This window comes from Oncorhynchus kisutch, linkage group LG3 (assembly GCF_002021735.2).
Source record: "Oncorhynchus kisutch isolate 150728-3 linkage group LG3, Okis_V2, whole genome shotgun sequence".
Lineage (NCBI taxonomy): Eukaryota > Metazoa > Chordata > Actinopteri > Salmoniformes > Salmonidae > Oncorhynchus > Oncorhynchus kisutch.
The window spans coordinates 39,760,035-39,784,217 of NC_034176.2; the positions used below are offsets into that span (position 1 = coordinate 39,760,035).

At 45.6% G+C, this 24,183-nt stretch overlaps 1 protein-coding gene across 1 annotated transcript in view; it reads right to left on the minus strand.

The window, feature by feature from the left end:
• The window catches only part of dock8 (dedicator of cytokinesis 8), an 84,063-nt gene that overhangs the window by 27,214 nt on the left and 32,666 nt on the right, over positions 1–24,183 (minus strand). Inside the window, 23 exon segments of the mRNA XM_031805928.1 lie at positions 160–273; positions 275–316; positions 522–635; positions 827–976; positions 1,089–1,184; positions 1,652–1,747; positions 1,996–2,171; positions 5,641–5,805; positions 6,168–6,402; positions 6,493–6,588; positions 6,841–6,942; positions 7,542–7,686; positions 7,786–7,856; positions 7,963–8,080; positions 11,549–11,711; positions 11,976–12,069; positions 12,771–12,904; positions 13,064–13,223; positions 13,364–13,444; positions 14,437–14,586; positions 20,073–20,139; positions 21,111–21,196; positions 22,893–23,105. Coding sequence (XP_031661788.1) covers positions 160–273; positions 275–316; positions 522–635; positions 827–976; positions 1,089–1,184; positions 1,652–1,747; positions 1,996–2,171; positions 5,641–5,805; positions 6,168–6,402; positions 6,493–6,588; positions 6,841–6,942; positions 7,542–7,686; positions 7,786–7,856; positions 7,963–8,080; positions 11,549–11,711; positions 11,976–12,069; positions 12,771–12,904; positions 13,064–13,223; positions 13,364–13,444; positions 14,437–14,586; positions 20,073–20,139; positions 21,111–21,196; positions 22,893–23,105 — 2,868 coding nt within the window.

Here is a 24,183-nt window from a genome sequence, read left to right on the forward strand (position 1 = left end):
AGAGGCAAGAGGTAGGAAATGAAACGACAAGGAGAGAAAGACACTTCACTCAACAATACTTTCCCCCGACTTAACAATACTCCACTATAACCTCAAATCCCCAAGCAAGGTGAGTGCTGCGGACTGGCCGATAGGATTTTGACTGACATGCAGACTGACCTGTGAGGAGATGGATGGGCATGGGGAGGCGGGTGCGGAGGCGGGACTACTGAAGTAAAGGCTGAGGTTGAGGTAGTGCTCATGACTGCACAGGATACGCAGGAACTCCAATCGTTATACCGATCATGGTTGGCATGGAAATGCTCTTTGCCGACATCTGGAAATAACCAATCAGAAAGGTTACGGCAGGTCACATGGTTAAGTTAAGTTATTGTCATGGGATATGGTCAGCGACAGAGAAATAGAGTCTAGAACTGGTCACCTCCTTTATAGTTATGCTGGAAGTAACTACCATCTTTTGTAGTGTCACTTAAAATAGGACGGTAGAATATTGTGGTTTGGAAGTGTATTGTGGTAGTGACCTGGTTGCAGTAGTTTTTGACCAGGATGAAGACGAAGCCTCGGTCCATGAGAGACAGCAGGTCATACAGGAAGAAGGCAAGGCTGATGTTGACCTTCTCTGCCTGCTCCATCTCCTAACAACAACAACAACAACAACAACAAACAAACAGTTGATTTTCAGTTAATACCAGCCAACGGTCTCATTAGAGAGACACAAGATCAAACATTTTATTTTATTTTGATAAAAATTAGTATTGGAAGTTAAGTGATGATATGATGAATTGAGTCTACAATATTATGCAATTAATTATACACTGTTATGAACCTTCTGCTGTTTGACCAGGATGGTCCCTATCTCGGCGGTAACCACAGAGACGATGGTGGCGATGTCATCTTTGAAGCGGTCTGAGAAGCGGCTCCTGCGAGGGACGTCCTGCTTCTCCAGCTGAGACACATGCTGGGCCATGCTCTTCACCTGGAGAGAGAGAGAGATGCCCACACACACACACACTTTTTGTAGTCCATGAACAACTCCATTAAGCAAAACGCGCTAAGGCTATATTGTAAAATACATTGTACACACTTACCAGCAGTTCAAAGAAGAACCAGGCGTATTTGTAAACATTCTCTCTGCAGACTCCTGTGCTGACCACCATCTGTAGAGCCAACTCTTCATGGAACTGCTGTCAGAGAAACAGAGAGCCTTGGGTCACTACCACCACTAATACAGTAGTGTCTGGTAACCTATATGTAGAACACAGTGGTTCTTTATAAGAACCACATCCATCCTGACTATCTCAGTGGTACTTCTTATAAGCGAAATAGAACCTATATGTTAGCTAGCTAGATAGCGAGATAGAGACTGAGACAGTCACATTATAGCTGGTGGCTACAATCCTCAGTTCAACACAAACCAGAGCTAGCCAATCCACTACTACGTAACATCCCAACAAGATGTATAAATAGCATTCTACTCAGAATGCAAATGGGGATGTTATTGTCAGTGTTTAGCCAGTATGAAAGACACAGTAGTTTACATGTTAGTATATGCTCTGGCCTTCTCAGTATAATACTGCCCTCCACTGGTGACTGTTGGTATCACAGTTGTGAATAACGATTTATTACGGTGGGTCTTTCTGGTATGCGTTACCTTTCTGTTGGAGGGCCGGGTCCCGCCTGTAGACCTCTGAGGGTGGCTGCTCGAATCCACATAGGTGGACATGCGACAGCCTGGGTTGTTGTAGCCCTGACGGAGAAGACCGCAACAACGGGGTGGTCATGAAGAACCTGAACCACACTGGACCATCTGGGTTATTGGTGCTTTAGAAACACAGAGACAAACAGACATGCCTACGTCCCAAATGGCACCCTATTCCCTATATAGTGCATTACTTTTGACCAGGGCCCACAAGTTGCCATTTGGGACACAGACATGGATTTGCTGTGTGTGTTACCCACACACACTCAACCACGGCTCTGCATGTGTATCAGTACCTTAGCTGACAGGATGTTTTTGACCTCTGTGTCCTCTGCACTGTGTGGAGCAGGGATATCAGGGTTGCTGCTGCTGCGGAGCCGAGACTGCAGTAACATGGCTCCTACTGTGGAGGCCGAGGCCCGCCCCATAGTACTGTAGCGGCCCTCAGTGGGAGGTAACACCCCATCTGGACCTGGACACACAGGGGAGAGCCTTGTCACTGGCATGATCTACCTGGTCACACCTTGCTTTACACACTGAACCTAAACACTAAACCTGCACACTGAACCTAAACCTGCACACTGATCCTGCACACTAAACCTGCACACTAAACCTGCACACTGAACCTGCACACTGAACCTGCACACTGAACCTGCACACTGAACCTAAACACTAAAACTACACACTAAAACTACACACTGAACCTAAACCTGCGCACTGAACCTGCGCACTGAACCTACACACTGAACCTACACACTGAACCTACACACTGAACCTGCACACTGAACCTAAACACTAAAACTACACACTAAAACTACACACTGAACCTAAACCTGCGCACTGAACCTGCGCACTGAACCTACACACTGAACCTACACACTGAACCTACACACTGAACCTACACACTGAACCTACACACTGAACCTACACACTGAACCTACACACTGAACCTACACACTGAACCTAAACATCTATACAGGGCTTGGGAAGTTTGGAGGTGTGGAGTGGGAGGATTATTGGGGGAGAGGGGGGCTGTGGGAGGGTCTCGAATGCTTGAGGGGCAGCTCTTGGGGGAACTGTGGGGGATCTTGGATGGTTGGTGGCCTGGCAGTTGGGAGTTTGGGCCTGTGGCCAAGAGGTTATTCAAGTCTCCAATTATTTGACTTTGTGGGAGATCTGTCGATGTGCCCCTGGGTGGGGAGCTTGACCCTGGTTGCTCCTGTGGGTCGCTCTGGACGCGAGTGTCTGCTAGATGACTGAATGTAATGTAAATGTTGAGCGGCTACACTGCAGGTAAGAGGAAGTAAGAATCAAGCGCGAGGAGGGGATGCTGTGGGATTATTTAAGATACTCTTTGAAGAGGAAGGATTTCAGATGTTTTCAGACGATGGGCAGGGACTCTGCTGTCCTCGCTTCAGGGGGAAGCTGGTTCCACCATTGGGGTGCCAGGACAGAGAAGAGTTTGGACTCTGCTGAGCTGGAGCTGCCCTCCCGTAGGTGTGGGAGGGCCAAGAGACCAGAGGTGGCAGAACGGTTTGAGAATGAGTCTGAAGATAGGAAGCACCGTGGTCTTGTAGTGGATCCAAGCTTTGACTGGAAGCCAGTGGAGTGTGCGGAGGACCGGGGTGACATGGGAGAATTTGGGAAGGTTGAACACCAGGCGGGGTGCAGCGTTCTGGATTAGATGCAGTGGTTTGATGGCACCGGCGAGGAGCCCAACCAACAGCGAGTTGCAGTAGTCCAGGCGGGAGATGATAAATGCCTGGATTAGGACCGGCGCCGCTTCCTGTGTGTGGCAGGGTCGTACTCTACAGATGTTGTAGAGCATGAACCTGCGTAGCAAGTCACTGCTTTGGTGTTTGTAGAGAACGACAGGGTCACGCCAAGGTTCTTTGCATTCTGGGAGGGGGACACCATGGAGTTGTCAACTGTGATGAAGTTTTGGCAGTGCAGAGAGCCCCCAGGACACAAAGAAGAGCAGTCTCGGTTGAGTGACACGTTTTGATGCCTGACTGGTTAGGGTGAAGAAGATGGTTCTGAGAGAGATAGTGTGAGAGTCGGTCAGAGACAGCACGCATAAGTGTTTTGGAAAGAAAAGAAAGAAGGGCCTGTAGTTTTTGACATCAGAGGGTTCGGGTGTTGGTTTCCTGAGGAGGGGAGCGATTCTGGAAATGTTTGAGTCAGTGGTCTGGGATGAGGGAAGTGAGAAGGTCTCCAGAGATGGTCGAGAGAAGGGAGGAGGAGATGGGTTCGAGCGGGCAGGTTGTCAGGTGGCTGAACCTCACTAGTCGCAGGATTTCATCTGGAGAGAGAGGGGAGAAAGAGGTCAAGGCGTAGGGTAGTGGGAGTGGGACCAGTGGATTCAATAAGCTGAGTGAATGAAGAGCGGATGTCGACAATCTTCTTTTTAAAGTGGCTGACAAACTAATCTGCAGAGAGGGAGGTGGTGGGGGTGGAGGATTAAGGAGAAGGTGAAAAATAGTTTCCTAGGGTTAGAGGCAGACGCTTGAAATCTAGCGCAATAGAAAGTGCTTTTAGCAACAGATACAGAGGAAGAGAAGGTAGAGAGGAGGGAGTGAAAGGATAATAGGTCCTCCAGAAGTGAAGTTCTCCTCCATTGCCTCGTAATGAGTCACTCAGCCACAGAGCAGGAGGGGAGGGCCGAGCCGGCCGGGAAGAAAGGGGAAAGGAGAAAGTCATAGCATGCGTAAAGGGAGGTTAGTAGGGTCGAAGAGGCAGGAGGATTTAGCAGAAGGGAGATATGATAGAAGAGGAAAAGAGTAGAGAGAAGAGAGAAGAGAGGAGAGAGAAGAGAGAAGAGAGAAGAGAGAAGAGAGAAGAGAGAAGAGAGAAGAGAGAGAGAGAGAGAAAGAGAGAGAGAAAAAGGAGAGAGAGAGAGAGAGAAAAAGGAGAGAGGAGAGAGAGAGACAGAAAGAGAGAGAGAGCGAGCGGGAGAGAGAGGGAGAGAATTGCGACGGTACATGATCATCTGGGTAGGAGCTGAGTGGCTAGGGTTGGAGGAGAGGGAGACCGAAAAAGAAACAAAGTAGTGATCAGAGACCTGGAGGAAGGGTTGCCTTGAGATTAGTAGGCAAACAGCCTCTAGTGAAGAGGAGGTCAAGAGTATTGCCTGCCTTGTGAGTGACAGGGGACTGCAAAAGGGTGAGGTCGAAAGAGGCAAGAATGGGAAGGAAAGAGTTGGAAATAAATTAATCGAAGTCAGACATCGGGAGGTTGAAGTCGCCCAGTACAAAGAGCGGTGAGCCATCGTCAAGAAATTAGGTTATCAAGGTGTCAAACTCATTGAGGAACTCTCTAAGGGCACCTGGTGGGCGATAGACAACAACGTAAAGCTTGAGTGGACAAGTGACAGCGACAGCATGGAATTCAAATGAGGAGATGGACAGGTGAGTGACGGAGAAAAGACTAAATCTGAGTGGCCCTGTGCAGTGTTCTCTGGGGTGATCCATGTCTCCGTCCGGGCCAAAAAGTCTAGGGACTGAAGGGCAGCATAGGCTGAGATGAACTCGGCATTCTTGACTTCAGATCGGCAGTTCCAAAAGCTGCCGGAGACCAGAAATTCCACATGGGTTGTGCGCGCAGGGTACACTAAATTAGAAGGGTTGCAGCTAAGGGGTGGGGAGCTTCTGTAAAGCCTACAGGGAGAGGAGCAAACTGGGATAGAAAACACACACAGTTGCCAAAGCTACAACAGAGCAAAATGAGATCCTCTGAAAAGAACTAGGTAAATTACTATAGCAATGTATTGGTGTAATTACATAGTTACCCTTCATTTAAATTAGTACTGTTTCATGTATCTTATCTGCAGTTACTGTGTTCAGCGAAGCATATTCTAGTAGTGCTCACGAGGCAAATTTCATGTAAAGTGACGTCCAGTCTCTTACTCCCATCACCATGACAACATGTCTGGTGGTACCTACCTGTGTTGAGGAGATCCCGGGGAGAGTCGGCCAGGCGGAACACCCAGTACAGGTATGTTGCTAGGAGACCGTTCCTACCCTGCTGGTCCCTAGCCAGCTCCTGGCTGTTGTGGAGACTGTTGACGATGGACACCACCGACTCAAAAGCTATCTGGGCTAGGTTGGCTAGGAAATAAATACATGCACACACACGGTTAACACAACACAGGTCAAACACATCAGGTAAACTCTCCCACTTCCTGTCTGTCCTTCCAGTGGAGTGTCTGTCCTGCTCTAGCCATCTGTCTGAAAGCCCAGGATGCTGAAGTCCTCTTAGGTATCTGTCTGTCTGAAAACCCAGGTGACATCCCCTAGGTACCAGTCTGTCTGAAAGCCCAGGACAGTGACGTCCCCCTGGGTGCCTGTCTGTCTGAAAACCCAGGTGACATCCCCTAGGTACCCGTCTGCCGGAAAGCCCAGGACAGTGACATCCCCCTGGGTGCCTGTCTGTCTGAAAACCCGGGTGACATCCCCCTATATATAGGTACCTATCTGTCCAGCGATGACCATGGGCTGCATGATGAGGATGAAGAGTTGATCTAAGACCAGGTGGAGGTAGAGGACCAGAGGTTCTAGTCTGGAGGAGGGCAGGGAGATGATGCTCAGCTTCAGCTGGTGCTCCAGCTTGTTCTCCGGAATCTTCTCTTCCCGAACCCGGAGTGGGAACGTCGCTCCGCCCTTCAGGGCATGGCACAACGTGAAGAAACGCTCCAAGTGGTTATCCTGGGGTGGGGAAGGGGTTAAAAATATATATTTAAAAATAGTGTGTGTGTGTGTGTGTGTGTGTGTGTGTGTGTGTGTATATAGACTCACCTGTGTGTGTACAGAGGACACAGCCTGTATCTCCAGGTTGAACACTCCTTTGTGGCTCTCCATCCACCTGATTGGAGGGACCTGAGGGGGAATTTTCTGCAGAGAGAGAAAGAGAGAGAGAGAGTGAGATATATTAACTCATTCTGAGCCTACTCACAAGCCTTGCGCTTCAACAAAAAAAAACAATTTGTATGGCCATCTAAACCCAATCAATAAATTTGTAAATCAATCAATAAATGGCAAATAAGTATATTCTATCCACAAGGGGGAGCCACTCCTCTTCACATTCTACAGATTTCTTTTTTAAACTGTTGTCTGGACAACTGAAATGGACAAATGAATGGTTACCTCAGGTGAGTGCAGTGAGTAGTTGACAGGCAGTCTGTCCAGGGCGATGGGAAGGCAGTACTGACCAGTCTGTAATCTGTCACAACTCAGTATAGGCAGCCACTACAGTACACAGAGGGATAGACAGTACATCAGCTAGCAGCACACATTGACTATTGACAGACACTATGGACACCCACGTACAGGAGATAGACTATCTACATATCATTGAGGAGTATCACTTACCAAACATATTGATCACACATACACATGAATGAACTGTTGTGTGCATCGCCACGTTCAGTAGAGTAGCTGCATGTTCATGGAAGACCACGTGAAACCAGTGTGATCCAGATCAGATGAGACCAGGGACCGTATTTATAAAGGCTGTGTTTACACAGGCAGCCTAATTCTGATCTTTTGCCAATAATTGGTCTTTTGACCAATCAGATCTGATCTTTTGCCAATAATTGGTCTTTTGACCAATCAGATCTGATCTTTTGCCCATAATTGGGCAAAAAGATCAGAATTGAGCTGCCTGTGTAAACGCAGCCATTACGTCTCAGAGTAGGAGTGCTGCTCTAGGATCAGTCTCGCCTTTTCGATCACAATGAATACGATTACATGGACAGGGGGGAGCTGATCCTAGATCAGCACTCCTACTCTGAGGCACTTCATGACTATAGGCCCAGGTGAGACCAGGTGTGAGGGATCAGACTTACAGAGAATCCTATGAATGTCTCACTGGTGGCTGTCTGGTTCTGTTTCTGTTGACAGCTGATGTGGTAGAAGGTAAACAAAAGGTGGTGTCTCTCAGTCAGCCTGGCAGGCAGAGCTATCTTCACCTCCTCATAGAAGTCTGGAGACCTGAGTCCCAGTCACACAGAAAACAATTAAGCTTGTTATATTAGAAAATGTCATATGCATTTCATGCAGTAGTTGTATTATTAGTATCTATCCACTTGCTTGTTATGGTACGTGACTGGGGTGTATACTTCTTGCACAAACTCAGGACCATTTGATTTTCCAAAAATGACCTAGGAGGAAAAAGAAAGCAGAGTAAAATCGATAAAAACGCCCCAAAAAATGTCACAGCGACACACATTGTGTGTGTGTGTGTGTGTGTGTGTATGTCAAACTCACAGGCAGCACACAGCTTGGGTCTTCTCCACTCATAAACTGGATTTTAATGGTGATGTTCCTTGCTGAAGTCAGCCTGTTGACAAAGTTGAGCCGCTGGGGGTACACATAGAACAGGTTCCTGGAGAGAGTGAGAGAGAGAGAGAGAGATTTTTCACAGTACATCCTCATGGAGGAAGGGATGATCTGGTCATTTAAGAGAGAATAATAGTTCCAGGAAAAACGCTTGGGACATGCCAATTATCTCTCCTTCCTCCCACCTGTTCACTTCCCTTCACTGATTCGAAAGGAAATAACTGGAAGAAGAAATATGGAAACTCCCACGAGCCCATGCCTCCACTAATCCAATTATTTTAGATTTGTGGGAAGTAGTGAGTAAATGCACACTTCAGGGGAAAGGATATATTAAAAGGGAAGCAGCCCAAGCTGTAGCCTGTGAAAAGGTCTGTGCTAGCCGGGATCCTTGGGACGTCCCTACCTTATTGAAGTTGAAATTTTAAATGGTTAGGGTTAAAGCTAGGATTGGTTATGTTTACATTTAGGGTAGGAGTTAAAGTTAGGATTATGGTTTAAGGGTAGGGACTTCCCAAAGTTCTCGGATAGCACAGACCCCTGTTAAATGCTAGTGCATTCGGTCAGGTCAGATGGTCAGGAAAAACCCATTGGGCATGTGCAGAGCTCCCACCTCAGAGTACAGACAGCCTGAGCCTGCACATCAATACTAGACCACTAGATGGCACTCTGTGGAGCTAAGTACAAAATGCATGATATTGCACAATTACACGGCATCAAAAAAAACATAACAAATGTGGTCATCTGTCCTGAGACAGGAGACACACTCTTAGGGTGTGTCCCAAATGGCACCCTATTCCCTATAAAATGCCCTACTTTTGACCACTGCCCTATGGGGAATAGGGTGCCATTTTTGCGTGTCCCAAATGGCACCCTATTCCCTATAAAATGCCCTACTTTTGACAACTGCCCTATGGGGAATAGGGTGCCATTTTTAGCGCAAAGAGGAGGAAGGAGTGAAGTGTTGACAGCACTGGGGGTTGTCTCAGGTCAGACTCTTGGTAGAAGTGTTAACAACGTTGATGGAAACTATGAGGCCTGAAGCTACGTGCTCATTGATCTGTGGTCAGTACAATCACACCTAGAGACTGGCTGTCTAACATGTGTAAAGCTCACATGAAGGGAAATGTATACATGGCGGTAAGAATGGAGACAGTGAATACACAGTTAGGGGTAGTAAGTAATGGACCAACAGTGCTTGAAGCTATACTACATGGCAAAAGTATGTGGACACCTGCTCATCAAACATCTCATTCCAAAATCATGGGTATTGATATGGAGTTGGTCCCCCCCTTTGCTGCTACAACAGCCTTCACTCTTCTGGGACGGCTTCCCACTAGATTTTGGAACATTGCTGCGGGGACTTGCTTCCATTCAGCCATAAGAGCATTAGTGAGATCGGGCACCGATGTTGGGCAATTAAGCCTGGCTCGCAGTCAGTGTTCCAATTCATCCCAAAGGTGTTCGATGGGGTTGAGGTCAGGACTCTGTGCAGGCTAGTGCACGGGGGCATTGTCATGCTAAAACAGGAAAGGGCCTTCGCCAAACTGTTGCCACAAAGTTGGAAGCACAGAATTGTCTAGAATGTCATAGTATGCTGTTGCGTTAAGATGTCCGTTTACTGGAACTAAGGGGCCTAGCCCGAACCATGAAAAACAGCCCCAGACCATTATTCCTCCTCCACACTTTACAGTTGGCACTATGCATTTGGGCAGGATGCGTTCTCCTGGCATCCGCCAAACCCAGTAAATTTGCTGTCCCCTCAAAATAACTCAACACACAGCCATTAATGTCTAAACCGCTGGCAACAAAAGTGAGTACACCCCTAAGTGTCCAAATTGGGCCCAATTAGCCATTTTCCCTCCCCAGTGCCATGTGACTCGTTAGTGTTACAAGGTCTCAGGTGTGAATGGGGAGCAGGTGTGTTAAATTTGGTGTCATTGCTCTCACACTGGTCACTGGAAGTTCAACATTGCACCTCATGGCAAAGAACTCTCTGAGGATCTGAAAAAAAGAATTGTTGCTCTAAATAAAGATGGCCTGGGCTATATGAAGATTGCCAAGACCCTGAAACTGAGCTGCAGCATGGTGGCCAAGAACATACAGCGGTTTAACTGGACAGGTTCCACTCAGAACAGGCCTCGCCATGGTCGACCAAAGAAGTTGTGTGCACGTGCTCAGCGTCATATCCAGAGGTTGTCTTTGGGAAATAGACGTATGAGTGCTGCCAGCATTGCAGCAGAGGTTGAAGGGGTGGGGGGGTCAGCCTATCAGTGCTCAGAACATACGCCTTACACTGCATCAAATTGGTCTGCATGGCTGTCGTCCCAGAAAGAAGCCTCTTCTAAAGATGATGCACAAGAAAGCCTGCAAACAGTTTGCTGAAGACAAGCAGACTAAGGACATGGATTACTGGAACCATGTCCTGTGGTCTGATGAGACCAAGAAACTTATTTGGTTCAGATGTTGTCAAGCGTGTGTGGCGGCAACCAGGTGAGGAGTACAAAGACAAGTGTGTCTTGCCTACAGTCAAGCATGGTGGTGGGAGTGTCATGGTCTGGGGCTGCATGAGTGCTGTCGGCACTGGGGAGCTACAGTTCATTGAGGGAACCATGAATGCCAACATGTACTGTGACATACTGAAGCAGAGCATGATCCCCTCCCTTCGGAGACTGGGCCGCAGGGCAGTATTCCAACATGATAACGACCCCAAACACACCTCCAAGACAACCACTGCCTTGCTAAAGAAGCTGAGGTAAAAGGTGATGGACTGGCCAAGCATGCCTCCAGACCTAAACCCTATCTGTGGGGCATCCTCAAACGGAAGGTGGAGGAGTGCAAGGTCTCTAACATCCACCAGCTCCGTGATGTCGTCATGGAGGAGTGGAAGAGGACTCCAGTGGCAACCTGTGAAGCTCTGGTGAACTCCATGCCCAAGAGAGTTAAGGCAGTGCTGGAAAATGATGGTGGCCACACAAAATTTTGTCACTTTGGGCCCAATTTGGACATTTTCACTTAGGGGTGTACTCACTTTTGTTGCCAGCGGTTTAGACATTAATGGCTGTGTGTTGAGTTATTTTGAGGGGACAGCAAATTTACACTGTTATACAAGCTGTACACTCACTACTTTACATTGTAGCAAAGTGTCATTTCTTCAGTGTTGTCACATGAAAAGTTACTCTCATATGTACAAAAATGTGAGGGGTGTACTCACTTTTGTGATATAGTGTTTGTTCTTTGGTAAATACATTCTGTCTAACTCGCTAAAGGCTATCTCCACCGACAATGAAGTGATGAAATGAGCTTTGAGGAGAACATGCAGAATATGCAATATTGGAAAAGGTGTTTCAAGACATCTCACAACAGAAAGCATTTCGTCCTACAGAGCAGAGAGGGATGCAGTGAGTGAACTAACCTGTAAATGCTGTCATGAACTCTGTGTGTGTGTGTTTGCCTGTGTGTGCTTGCCTGTGTGTGTTTTGTATGCATGGACTGGTGTGTGTGTGTGTGTGTTCACCTGTAAGTGCTGTGGGGAACATAGACCTCACTGGAAGGGAACTCCAACACCTCTTTGATAGGTCTCAGGTTCTTCTCAGCCACTGGTTTGACTGGGATCAGCTCAGCAGAGAGACATGCCATTGGGTTGTCATGGACCGGGTTCACATCCAGTTTAATCATACCTAACATGGACCATGTCAGAAATAAGTCAAACACAGTCTCAAACTACACAAATTCTTCAGAGAGATATTTCAAAGTAGGTCACACGTAAAGGAAAGTTGCAGTCCCACTTAGACACATAAACCCAGGCATAACATTTACACACACACACACACGCAACTAGCTCTTAGAACTCATACATTATAGTCACGTGTTGTTGGGTGGAACGGAGTGAAACAGCATACAGAGATAGCCAGGTCTTTCTGTGTGGTTGAATGGAGGATTACCTGATATGGTTTTAATTCTTCTCTGCAGGGATGAGAACTTCTTGATGTCTGCCAGGAACTTGAACAAGTCCTCATCACTCAGACGGTCCCCTTCCTGAAACACAGCAGGATCCTAGTTCAGTCAAATACACATGGGTTTGTGTTCATCTGTAGAATAAGCAGGAGCCCAAAAAAACGTTCACCATGTGCTAAAAACAAGAATGTCGGACAAGGGCTTTCTGCATAGCTGAAGAGGTGTGGTGGGGATGATATACTGTCTCAAGAGTTAAACAGTGTGAAGATGCAGTGTTGCACAGCAGACCTCTCATCTTTTCCAACAACTAAACATACTGTAAGAAAGTGACAAATACTTGGGGCACATATTGAGGGGTGCAACTAAGAGTTTGTGCGACACCGATTCTTGGGCTTATCCACAGATGATGATAGGATGGAAAAATGCACCCTTGCTGTGCGATGCTATTCCATGCATGTCTGCTATGTGGACTATGTCCTTCCTTCCTCAACATTTATTTCTCAATACTGATGACGGAGCAGCTCCTAGAGAAAGATTACCATCTACGGTTGCAAATATTATGGAGAATTTACGGTAAGTGAATATGATATCTGGTTAGATATGGCCAGGCTTTATCACATGTTTGTCTGCTCTGTGGATTATGTGTGAAATGAAATCATTTCTTGTCTCGAGGTGACACCCACAACGTTGAGCATATCGGTGCTAATATCGCTGTAGCGATGCTTATATTGTAGTGTGTGTGTGTGTGCTTGTATTGTTTTCTATAGCGCATGTGTCCAGACCTGCTTGCAGAAGGTGCTGATGGTGATGGTAGCAGGTTTGAAGGCAGACATGTTACACTGGTCTTCCATGGCAGCGAACCTCTCAGAGTTCCTCCTGGGCAGCTGGCCTCTCTTATCCAGACTGCTGGATTTACCTGGACAGGGGAATTGAACCATGACAAGTCCCTCAAGTTAGGTACAGAAAAGGAAAGTAAGGTAAATGTAAGGTACGATCCAACAAGCCTTGGACTCATCAGATCAAGAGTAAACCAGCTTACTATACTCGCACGCTAAACAATCTCACACACACTGACCATTGAGGCTGTCAGAGTCGGTGGTGTCCCGGTCCAGCGTGGCGGTGCTGATGACGTTCATGATGTTGACCGTGGCCCAGGCGAAGGGCATACGGTAGCGACCCAGTCTCTGACAGAACGTCTCTGACTGGCTGCGCAGCTTCTCCAACTTCTCCTTATTCTGATCCAGGGAACCACACATAACCACAATTACAACCTATAGCTGCTGTGTGTGTGTGTGTGTGTGTGTGTGTGTGTGTGTGTGTTTGTATGTGTGTGTGTGTGTGTGTGTGTGTGTCGCGCCTCCTCATGGCACTCTACCTTCGCTGAGTCACTCTCCTTCATGACCATGTACGGTTCAGCACAGTCACTGATCTCCCCCTGCTGCAGCACCTTCTCTATCTGAAACACAGCCAGGACAAGCTAATACTGTACACAGGTGTCTATGGTCAGTGACATAAAATATGTTACCTTAACACAAAGGGCCCAGTTCCCCGATTGCGATGGGAACTTAGGCTTACGAGTGTTTCAACAGTGCAGCTTTCCTACAACGCCTGAAGATGTCACATGCGTTTCCCAAAACACCACGCAGAGAGACCAGTCGTTGGAGCATGTATCAATACTGATAAGATCGAAAGGGACCGCTGCTCTTGGATCAGCTTTCTCCATTCAAATCTTTCCCTGACATTATAATTATTTCAAAATACTGACGACGGATCAGCTCCCAGATAGATATTACCACCTAAGGCTGCAAATGCACGAAATCACCAATTTGGCACATCATTGCGCACATGTGAGGCTAGACAATATACTGGGGCAAATTACAGACAGTAGCCTACAAGTAGCAAAAGATGACAAGTGATTGGACAAGAAATCTATTTCAATATGATTGACATAGGCCTATAGCTTACAGTTAATATTTGAATGCAGTAATCACAGTTTTCATTTTAAGCATATTTTTATACGCATCAATTGCAAAAACATTGGCAACTTTGTATTTGTAGTCTACTTTGTTCTGATGTTATCGGTGGACACAGATGGATAAACCATGTGATTCTATGTTTAGCGGAGATCTTGTGTGTTTAAAGTGACGTGGGAGGGCAAAAAAAAGCATCCAACGACACTTAGCTGAGGCAGGTTTTAGATTACAAGTGTTTGTGGTTTTGGGAAACAGCGCAGAGATTTAATGATGCTCCTACAAAGGTTCTAACAATGAACTTAAGATGAACTCAAACGATAGAGGCACCATGGGAAATATGTGAGGAGGTAGATAGGTCTATAATGTTTACCTTAATGACCAACAACTGGAGATCTATGCACAGTATAGGTATGCGTATTACCTGAATGAGCAAGTACTGTAGATAGATGCAGGTGGATAAGATGGTGTTTCTTACCTTGATGACCAGGTAGATATCTGGGGAGGGGTATGTGATGGAGAAGATGGCTGCTCGGGAGAGGGTGGAGTGGTCAGTCTGTGGCGTGTGGGGTTTCAGGAACCCTTTAAACTGATCCGAGTTCAGATCACAGTAGAAGTTCTCGGATATCTGAGGAAGTCGAACATAGAAGGTCAACGCTGGAGTTCACCTTAGTAGTGGATTGGACCAACTCGTTGCAAAACTTTTTGCTACGCTGTGCCGTAATGAATGTGACCCAGTAGAGAAATTAGTATTGGGACAGGCCCTTTTCCCTCATCCTACATTCCAACTGGTTTCTGTCCGACAGGCTTTTGACCATGTGACTTTTTTTAGAGGTTGGGATCATGCAGAGAGCTGTTGAACCCACTCCCCCACTCAGCTAAGAGCTCTACTATAAATCACCATCCTACTACAGATGCAGTCAAATATATTGGCACCCTTTCAGTTTACATTGGAGTGCAATGGAGCAGAATGTTCTGTTCTTTCTTTTCAAACCCATTTGAATGGCTATTTTTACCCTGTAGGCACCTGGGGCCTCATTTATAAACTGTGCGTATGTACAAAATATACCCCCCAAAAAGTGTGTGGTATAACAGCATAAATTTATTTATTTATTTGGACACCCAGTAGTTTTTGCAGAAGCATCAGCTACTCTACCTGGGGTCCACAAAAATACAAAACATGACAAGTAACAAAACACTGCTAGACAAGGACAAGCACACAAACACAACGCTATACAAACAATACAACTAAAAAATAAATACATAAAATTACTGCAAAAGATTAAAACATTCTGCCAACACAGTAAATAGACCGGTAGCTTATGTAGCATTTTTAACAGTATGGGTAGGATACAGTATTGCTGCGCAATAGGAGTGCGACATTATAAACCTATTTAATCTCAGAGTTTATGGCAGGACATAGAAACCCAATAATCGATTGAGAAACTAAATATTGAACAAACATTCTGCCCACACATCTACGGACAATGTGATCAAAATTGCCATTGCTTTTTCTTATAGAGACGGCCGTGGCCTAGTTCCAATAATCCCCAAAATACAGGGAGAAAATACCATTAAAAAAAGTGTTGTTTTTTTCGAAACTGAGTTTTAATACCCGTTCGCACACGCACGGTTTTACGACAGGTCCCATATTTAACGGGAAACATGCATAGGCCTACATGGAAGGCATGCGCTAAGTTCATACATCTCAATATTTCTGTACATGCAGACTTTTCAGAAAAAGCGCATTCAGAAATGTGGTGTGAAATTGACTTAATAGTTTACGCAATGGTTATAAAAGGGCCCTGTAATTTACCACAGGTGAGATCAATTACAGAGAATAAGAAAATCATTGCCTCCAACCAAATGAATGTGAATTGTGAATAATTTTGTTCAGGCCATTTCCAGTGCATTCGGAAAGTATTCAGACTCCTAGACTATTTCCACATTTTGTCGTGTTACAGCCTTATTCTAAAATGGATTAAATCGTTTTCCCCCCTCATCAATCTACACACAATATCCCATAATGACAAAGCAAAAACAGGTTTTTAGAAATATAAGCAAACAAAAAGGTCCTGAGTGCTCTGGAGCAGGTTTTCATCAATGATCTCTCTGTTCTTCGCTCTGTTAATCTTTTCCTCGATCCTGACTAGTCTCCCAGTCCCTGGCACTGAAAAACATTCCTACAGCATGATGCTGTTACCACCACGCTTCCCCGTAGGGATGGTGCCAGGTTTCCTCCAGACGTGAGGCTTGGCATTCAGGCCAAAGAGTTCAACCTTGGTTTCATCAGACCAGAGATTCTTGTTTCTTATGATCGGAGAGTCCTTTAGGTTCCTTTTGGCAAACTCTGGAGCACTGTCAGAGTTACCATCGGGTTTTGGTCACGTCTCTGACCAAGGCCCTTCTCCCCAGATTGCTCAGTTTGGCCGGGGGGCCAGCTCTATGAAGAGTTTTGGTGGTTCCAAACTTCTTCCATTTAAGAATGCAGGATGTCACTGTGTTCTTGGGGACCTTCAATGCTGCAGACATTTTTTGCTACCCTTACCCAGATCTGTGCCTCAACACAATCCTGTCTCAGAGCTCTTAGGAGAATTCCTTCGACCTCATGGCTTGGTTTTTGCTCTGACATGCACTGTCAACTGTGGCACCTTTTATAGACAGGTGTGTGCCTTTCCAAATCCTGTCCAATCAATTGAATTTACCACAGGTGGACTCAATCAAGTTGTAGAAACATCAAGGATGATCAATGGAAACAGGATCTCATAGCAAAGGGTCTGAATACTTATGTAAATAAGGGGGTCTGAATACATTCCGAATGCACTGTCTGACCATTTATGACTTTAAATCTACATTTGTTTTTATTTCATTTTTCTTATTTGTCCTGTGCTGCTGTAAATCAAACAAATACACGTGTAATCACACCCAAAAAAGTATTATTTAATTTTTATGCAAGAGTGCCAATATTTACTAAACAAAAATATAAACGCAACATGCAACAATTTCAATTATTTTACTGAGTTACAGTTAATATGAGGAAAATAGTCATTAGGCCCCAACCAATGGATTTCACTGTTGGTCACCGATACTGTATCTTAAAAAAAAAAAAAAAAAGGGCCTCGGGATCTTGTCACGCTATTTCTGTGCATTCAAATTGCTATTGATAAAATGCAATTGTGTTCGTTGTCCGTTGCTTAATTACACACCCCCTCAAAACTCGAGACATCTGTGGCATTGTGTTGTGTGACAAAACTCCACATTTTATAGTGGCCTTTAATTGCCCCCAGCACAAGGTGCACCTGTGTCTAATGATCATGCTGTTTAATCAGCTTCTTGTTATGCCACACCTGTCAGATGGATGGATAATCTTGGCAAAAGGAGAAATGCACACTAACAGGGATGTAAACAAATTTCTGCACACATTTTTAGAGAAATAAGCTTTTTGGAACATTTCTGGGATCTTTTATTTCAGCTCGTAAAACATGGGACCAACACTTTACATGTTGCGTTTATATTTTTGTTCAGTGTATTTGACTGCATCTGTATAATAGCACATCAATAGCACGACATACTTTGTCGCGAGAAGATCGGGAAGTCTAGACTGAAAATAACCTTACCCCAATAGAGCCCGCTTAACTCCAAAAACGCTAAACCAGCTATATTGGGGGTAGGGTTATTTTCAGTCTCCACTTCCTGATCTTCTCTTAACAAAGTGTCTCCCAGCACTTTTGTCAAAAGGCAATTCTTGGTTGAATCGCAGCTAGCCCTAGCAATGACACAAAAAACATTTAGAAGAAAGCCAAAATGGCAAAAAGCCTCTGTTTCTACACCTCCTTTTGTGACTGTGTCCTAAGAAAAGGATGACCCTATGGAGACCCTGTACTCTGTGAGTGTCATGTGAGGTCCATTACAACTTCTCCTCATTCCACATGTCACATTATTAGTCTTCTACAACAGTCTTTAACATTTCATAGCAGGACTGCTACAACAAACTGCCGTCCGTCTCTCTCTGATACTTGGGGTCAACACTTCAAAGTTCAACATTTTGCATCGTCTTCATAGTGACAGCTATGCAAAGGTTATTAACTTTAAAAAAGCCAAGAGTTCCACTGCACGTCACATTAATTTTGATGAGACACAGCACAGCTGAGGATCCCTGGCTGTGGTCTAAACATTTGGCATAAACTTCCACTTAACCTCACAATCCCCTGGATGCACCATGCTTGGTATCCTATTGCTGTTGTAGTCAATACGCACACCGTGATTGGTCTAATAGTCATAACCATTGTCGCTATAATAATCGTTCCTTACTGTGTACTGCAGGGGATTGTCAACTGGTGGCCCGCGGGTCAAATTTGGCCCACGGGGCATTTTATTTGTCACGCAAAAGTTAAATAATCAAATTGTCTTATTTTTTTCTTTTTTGGGGGGCGGGGCATAAAATACTGTAAAAATCACTAGAACTTGAACTCACAATGATTTTAATTTAGGATATCTTTTCCAAAGTACTTCCACTCATAAATAGAGAGACATACTGTATTTGACCAGGCACCAATGTAATCAAGGTTTTAAATGATTATGTTTTTGTGAAACATACTGTAATATCTGTTTGAGCTTCTTGCAGAGTACAAATGATTCAGAATTATGTTCCAACCACCGACCATCCACTCAAAACTGTCCTGCAGCTGAATCTAGTTGGGGACCCCTGGTGTACTGTAACCCTCTCAGTCGGTCAGGCAGGGCAGGGCAGGACAGGATTAGAGGAACGTTTCAAGGGAATTATATCAACATCTGCTGCATATTTCCCAGATGTGAAACCAAAACAGCATTAAAACACAGCATTTCACTGCATAGAAACAGAAAAGCGATGGAGAACGTGAGAAATAAAGAGGGACAGAAACAGAAATACAGACAGAGAGACAGAGACACAGAGACACAGAGAGACAGAGACACAGAGAGACAGAGAGACAGAGAGACAGAGAAACAGACAGAGACAGATCGAGAGAGCGTGTGAGAGACAGCGACAGAAGAGAGAGAACCTCAGTCACCAAACCCCTCTTTTCCAGATTGAGTCATATCAATTGTAATTGGTTAAACAAGCCGGACAGTATGTCATCCTGGTCCGTAACAGAGGGATGGATTCATGGGCCAACAACATGGTGTCTTTGTCAGGTCTATCTGCCCCCTCCTCTAATGAATTCAATAAGGAGGATGTTGTGTTAACCTTCACAATAACACATTGTGCCTGATGAAACTTACGGAGAATAGCAGCATCTAGTCCTTCGCTATGCAGTTGATGTGGTGCATAATAAAGGGAAAGGCAGTACAAAACAACCAGTAATACTTTCACAGACTGCCCAACCAGTAATACTTTCACAGACTGCCCAACCAGTAATACTTTCACAGACTGCCCAACCAGTAATACTTTCACAGACTGCCCAACCAGTAATACTTTCACAGACTGCCCAACCAGGATGCAGTGTGGCCAGATGACCATGAGGTCAGTGGCTCAAATCCTAATGGAGGGACATGTGGAGCCCTTGAGGCCTAAAACCCAAAATCCACTCCAAATAAATATCCAGCTGTGTAAGTACATAGCATGCATGCTACTAGCTTTGGCTAACGGTGTGGTGTTTGGATAGGAGAGTACAGTGGGAATTAGATGGTTCACTCCTATGAACGCGGCTATGCTTGCTCTACTGGTGAGGCCTCTCAGTCCCAGGGCCTCCGGGCTGCGGCTAAAGCCTTGGATATCACCTCTGATACATCACTTCACTTGACCACCAACACAAACCTAACACACTGGCCATAACATCACCGAAAGGCCGGAATGCGCTGCGCTGACGAACAGTGAAAAGCAAGTCCTATTGCCCCTGACCAGGACATCGGCTGTCACTTTCTGTTCATTTCCCCCGACAACGCTACATGTTGAATCGACCCCGGTTCGTCGACACCCGAGAAGGTGTTCTACTGCGCGCGGCCGACGTTTTTCTATGGCGCGTCTTGTCCTTGGCACGCATTAACCTCCAACAACATGGGGTTCTTCATCACCTCATAAGCAGGACAAAGAATACAGCACTCTGAAAAAATGTGAAATCAGAAGGCCTACTGTACCTTTTTCTTCTCTCTCAGGTCGTACAGAGCCAGGGTGGCAAACAGTGGTTCCACATCAATCTCAAACCTATGGCGGACCGGGGAGAAAGAGTATCAGACTGTCATTTCATAGCAGCAGTGTGTCGACTAGCAAGCAAACATCACCTGTTAAAATCAATCAATCTATTCTATTGTACTATACTCTATTCATCAACTCGGGATAATCAACAGATGCAACAACGAGACGAAATGTGGACGCATGCACTTGCATAGCATGGCACATGCATAGCACTAAGCCTATCGAGAGAGCGATGAGTCGAGCTGAAGGTTGGGACAAGCTGCTGCCAAAACGCTGCTTAGAGATGATGCAGAACTTAGCTGAAATCTTTGGCAGTTTAACGGTGTAGGAGAGGCAGAAAGAGAGAAAGGGAGAGAGAAAGAGAGAGAACAAAGACAGAATGCAGAGAAAGAGAGAGAGAGAGAGAGAGAGAGAGAAAGAGAGATCGAGCAAGAAGAGGCGAGCCCACAGAAAGAATGTGGAAGAGAGGGTGAGAAAATGAGTGAGGCAAAGAGAGAGAGGGCCTGTATTCCACAGAAAGTGATTGTCTAGAGCCCTCGAACTCAACTCTGGACCTCGAAGCCAGTTGGCCTGCATTTTTTCATTGTTCCTCTCTAAATAGGGACTGATTTAGACCTGGGACTTCAGGTGGATGCAATTAATTATCAGGTAGAACAGAAAACCAGCAGGCTCTGGACCTCGTAGGGTCAGAGTTGAATACCCCTGGTTTAGAGGAAATGCAACAGCCACTGTACCGCACAGCTACCACACTAACGGCAATGGTTCAGACCAAACGAAATGGTCTGGTTAGACTTCTCCAAGACAAATGATGGTCTAAAATGTCCTCTCTCAGTGTTCTTTTCACACAAACTTTCTGTGGGCTACACGTCTCTCTCTGACACCCTGTCAGACACACTCTGTTGATGCTCACATACAGGTAGCTAGTTAGCTAGAAGCATACATTACTTATCACAGAAGGAAAATAATTGTAATTACTGTACCTGATGGCCTGGCACCGGATGATGATCCTGTCTCCCATGTGCTCTTTGGGACAGTCGGGAATAGGCCGGATCTCCACCGCATCATCCTGGAATACCAGAGGAATGTCATGGATCTAGCCACTCATATCAAGTCAAGCATACGCAGAAGCATGCTCTGTATTCATGCATGTGCGTTAGTGATGTACGGGTCAGCTGTCTGTTCACCCGCACCCGCCGGCAATTGCTAATAACTCATCCACAACCACCCGACTATATGTGATAAAGTTCAAATCTGAGGCTCGCAACCGACCCTAATATAGGGTAACCTGCTAATATAGATTTCTAATATAGAAAATGTGCTGTAGGCTACAGTCAAAGACGATGAAACCATTTTTTGACAGTGGGAGCAGGTTTATTTTTGCCTGATTTACATATGATTCTTTTTATAATTTATGACATTTTGGTAGGCTATATGTTAGTCAACTTGTCTATAATTAGATACATGCAGCTTCTCTTTTGTTATTATATGTTGCCCTAGAAGACTAAATAAACCCTTGCTCACCAGAATGTCATAAATCCTTCACTCTAGTTGACATCTGTAAAGTGCTCTGTCATCTAATGCTTCTTTCTCAGAGCAAAGAAGTTTAGGGACCGGGGAGAAAATGCAATGACAAAAAAAATGTAAACGGGTCAGATTTTCTGTGCAAAATTTTCAAATGACATCAGTTTGACTAAGGAAATAGAACGCTGTAAAAATGACCCAACATGTTTCTGATAAGATTTCAGTTTAGCTTGGATTCATATTTTATGTGGTTGAAATACTAAATCAGCTTCATGATGCACCTCTACAGACAGTATATACTGTAACTGTGCATTTACATTCTCTCAAGATGCTGAATGAATGTTGTATTTATTTTTTCACTCCTGTTCCCGAGTCAAATTGTTTCTACATTTGGATTATCATTTTACTTTCAGAAATGCTTAATTCTGCAAGAGTTAATATGAAGGCCATGTGAGAGGTTATACACCTACGGCAAATGTCCAGATTTCAGTTTCCATTTAACCCATCTAAAAAGTAGGCTACAGTTCCCTTTATGTGCCTTAGGCCTATTTGAAATCCCCAGTCTTGTGACTGTCGAATTTGTATAGAGCCTCTGCTATATTCCTCTTCACTAAATCTTTCTAAAACACTACTTTTCTGGCCCTCCCTTCTATTTCCAACTCTGCATTTCGCAGCTTTTCTCCTATTGAATTAAACTCCGACATTGTCCTTTTTTCCTCAGTGGATTGACGTTAACAAAAGTGTTTGGCGACTGGCGTGAGTTATTTGGCATGTGTAGGCCTACTGTTATGCCATAAAGCTTAGGCTTATGCACTAATGCCAGAAAGCCTAAAATAATGAAAAGAAAAACCTCAATGTAGCACATAGATATCAATTTCACAAGAATGACACATTTATGGACTTTTTATATTATTGTTTACTCAACCCACCCGCCCTTTATACACACAATACTTCATGACCCTAAACCCTAAACTCTTATTTACAATTACGGCCTACCCCGGCCAAACCCTGACGTCGCTGGGCCAATTGTGCACTGCCTTATGGGACTCCCAATCCCGGCCGGTTGTGATACAGCCCGGAATCGAACCGGGGTCTGTAGTGACGCCTCTAGCACTGAGATGCAGTGCCTTAGACCGCTGCGCCACTCGGGACTGTAAACGCAGGGATTGCAGGTTATGAGTCACTCCGCGCATCGCTAGTGTTCGTGTGTGTGTGCGGGCGCGAGCATGTCCCTCTCTCACCTCGTCAGTGGGTGGGTACAAGGCGAACAGGTCTGCGTGGCGGTTCCCCTGCCGGGCTTCCAGGTTGAACCTGTCCAGGTCATCATGGTTACTGAAGCGCAGTAGCCCGTCCACTCTGGGGTCAGGGGTCAGACCAGAGCGGAGGTCAAAGTCAGAGGAGGTCAGGGTCCTGCCGGAGTCATCACTCAGTACCGCCAGGGAGGGGGACTTCACCTGTAATAATAATGACAGGTATTAGAAGAGAGGGAACGGACAGGGAGTGAGGAAGAGGATGGAAAAGAGAACATCCAAAAAACTCAATTCTCCCAACAAAATCATGTCACTTCTCCCAAACAAAAGTATATTTCATGTTGGCCTGCATTGCAAGTGTTTCCAAATAATTGCATTACTTCAAGAGCTTAGGCCGGTAACTTGCTATGCAGGTGCAGCGGAGAGGTAAGACGTCGTCCATAGATTCCTAACATCAAGAGAATCGAGGCAACCTCATGGAATCCATGACTAATGGGTTCAACTCCAGGGGAGCCCAGCAACTTCGGCGCAAAGGGGTGCGTCCTCCATCACAGAGAGACCCGTGTTAATCAGGGGTATTGCAAACATGGAATCACTCTACCACTGAGCTACATGACAAGACGGCTCTGTATTTTTCCAGCTACGTCCTACTTCCAACCACGCCATCCCCCCTCCCTCCCTCCTCACAGCACACCCGCACCCTTCATTCATTTTCTCTGTTGCCATCCTCCAGCAAATTTGCCTCATTTGGGTCAAAATATTTACTCATACTTTCGTCTTCAACAATCCAGGAATTTCACCCTTTAAAAACGTAAGAGGAAACATCCATCCATCTTCCATCTAACCCCAACCAGGCGTCCCCAATCTGGGTCACAGGGCTCCAGGCAACCCCACAGGATTGCTAATGATCCCCAGAGTGCTGCAGTGTTGGAGCATGGGACCATTAGAGGCGGAGTTACAATAAGTCTGTTCTTCTCCTCTCTCTAGACTGGAGCAGATGGGGAAACCCACGGCTGGAACAAAGGGCCTTTGGTTTGGGTGTTTGGGGCTTGGCAATACCTGGGGAATGGGGCTGGGGGTGGGGAGAGGAGCTGGGTCTGGAGACAACTTGGCTGGTACTGGGAGCTGACTGAGGATGGCTGGTGCTGGGGGAAGGACTGTTGAATAGATCTGGGGGCTGGCTAAGGCTGGAGACAACAGAGGTTAGCTGAGGTTGGGACTTGACTGTCAGGAGGTTGGAGCTTTGAGCTTGGGACTAGGGGCTGAGAGAGGTGGAGCATGG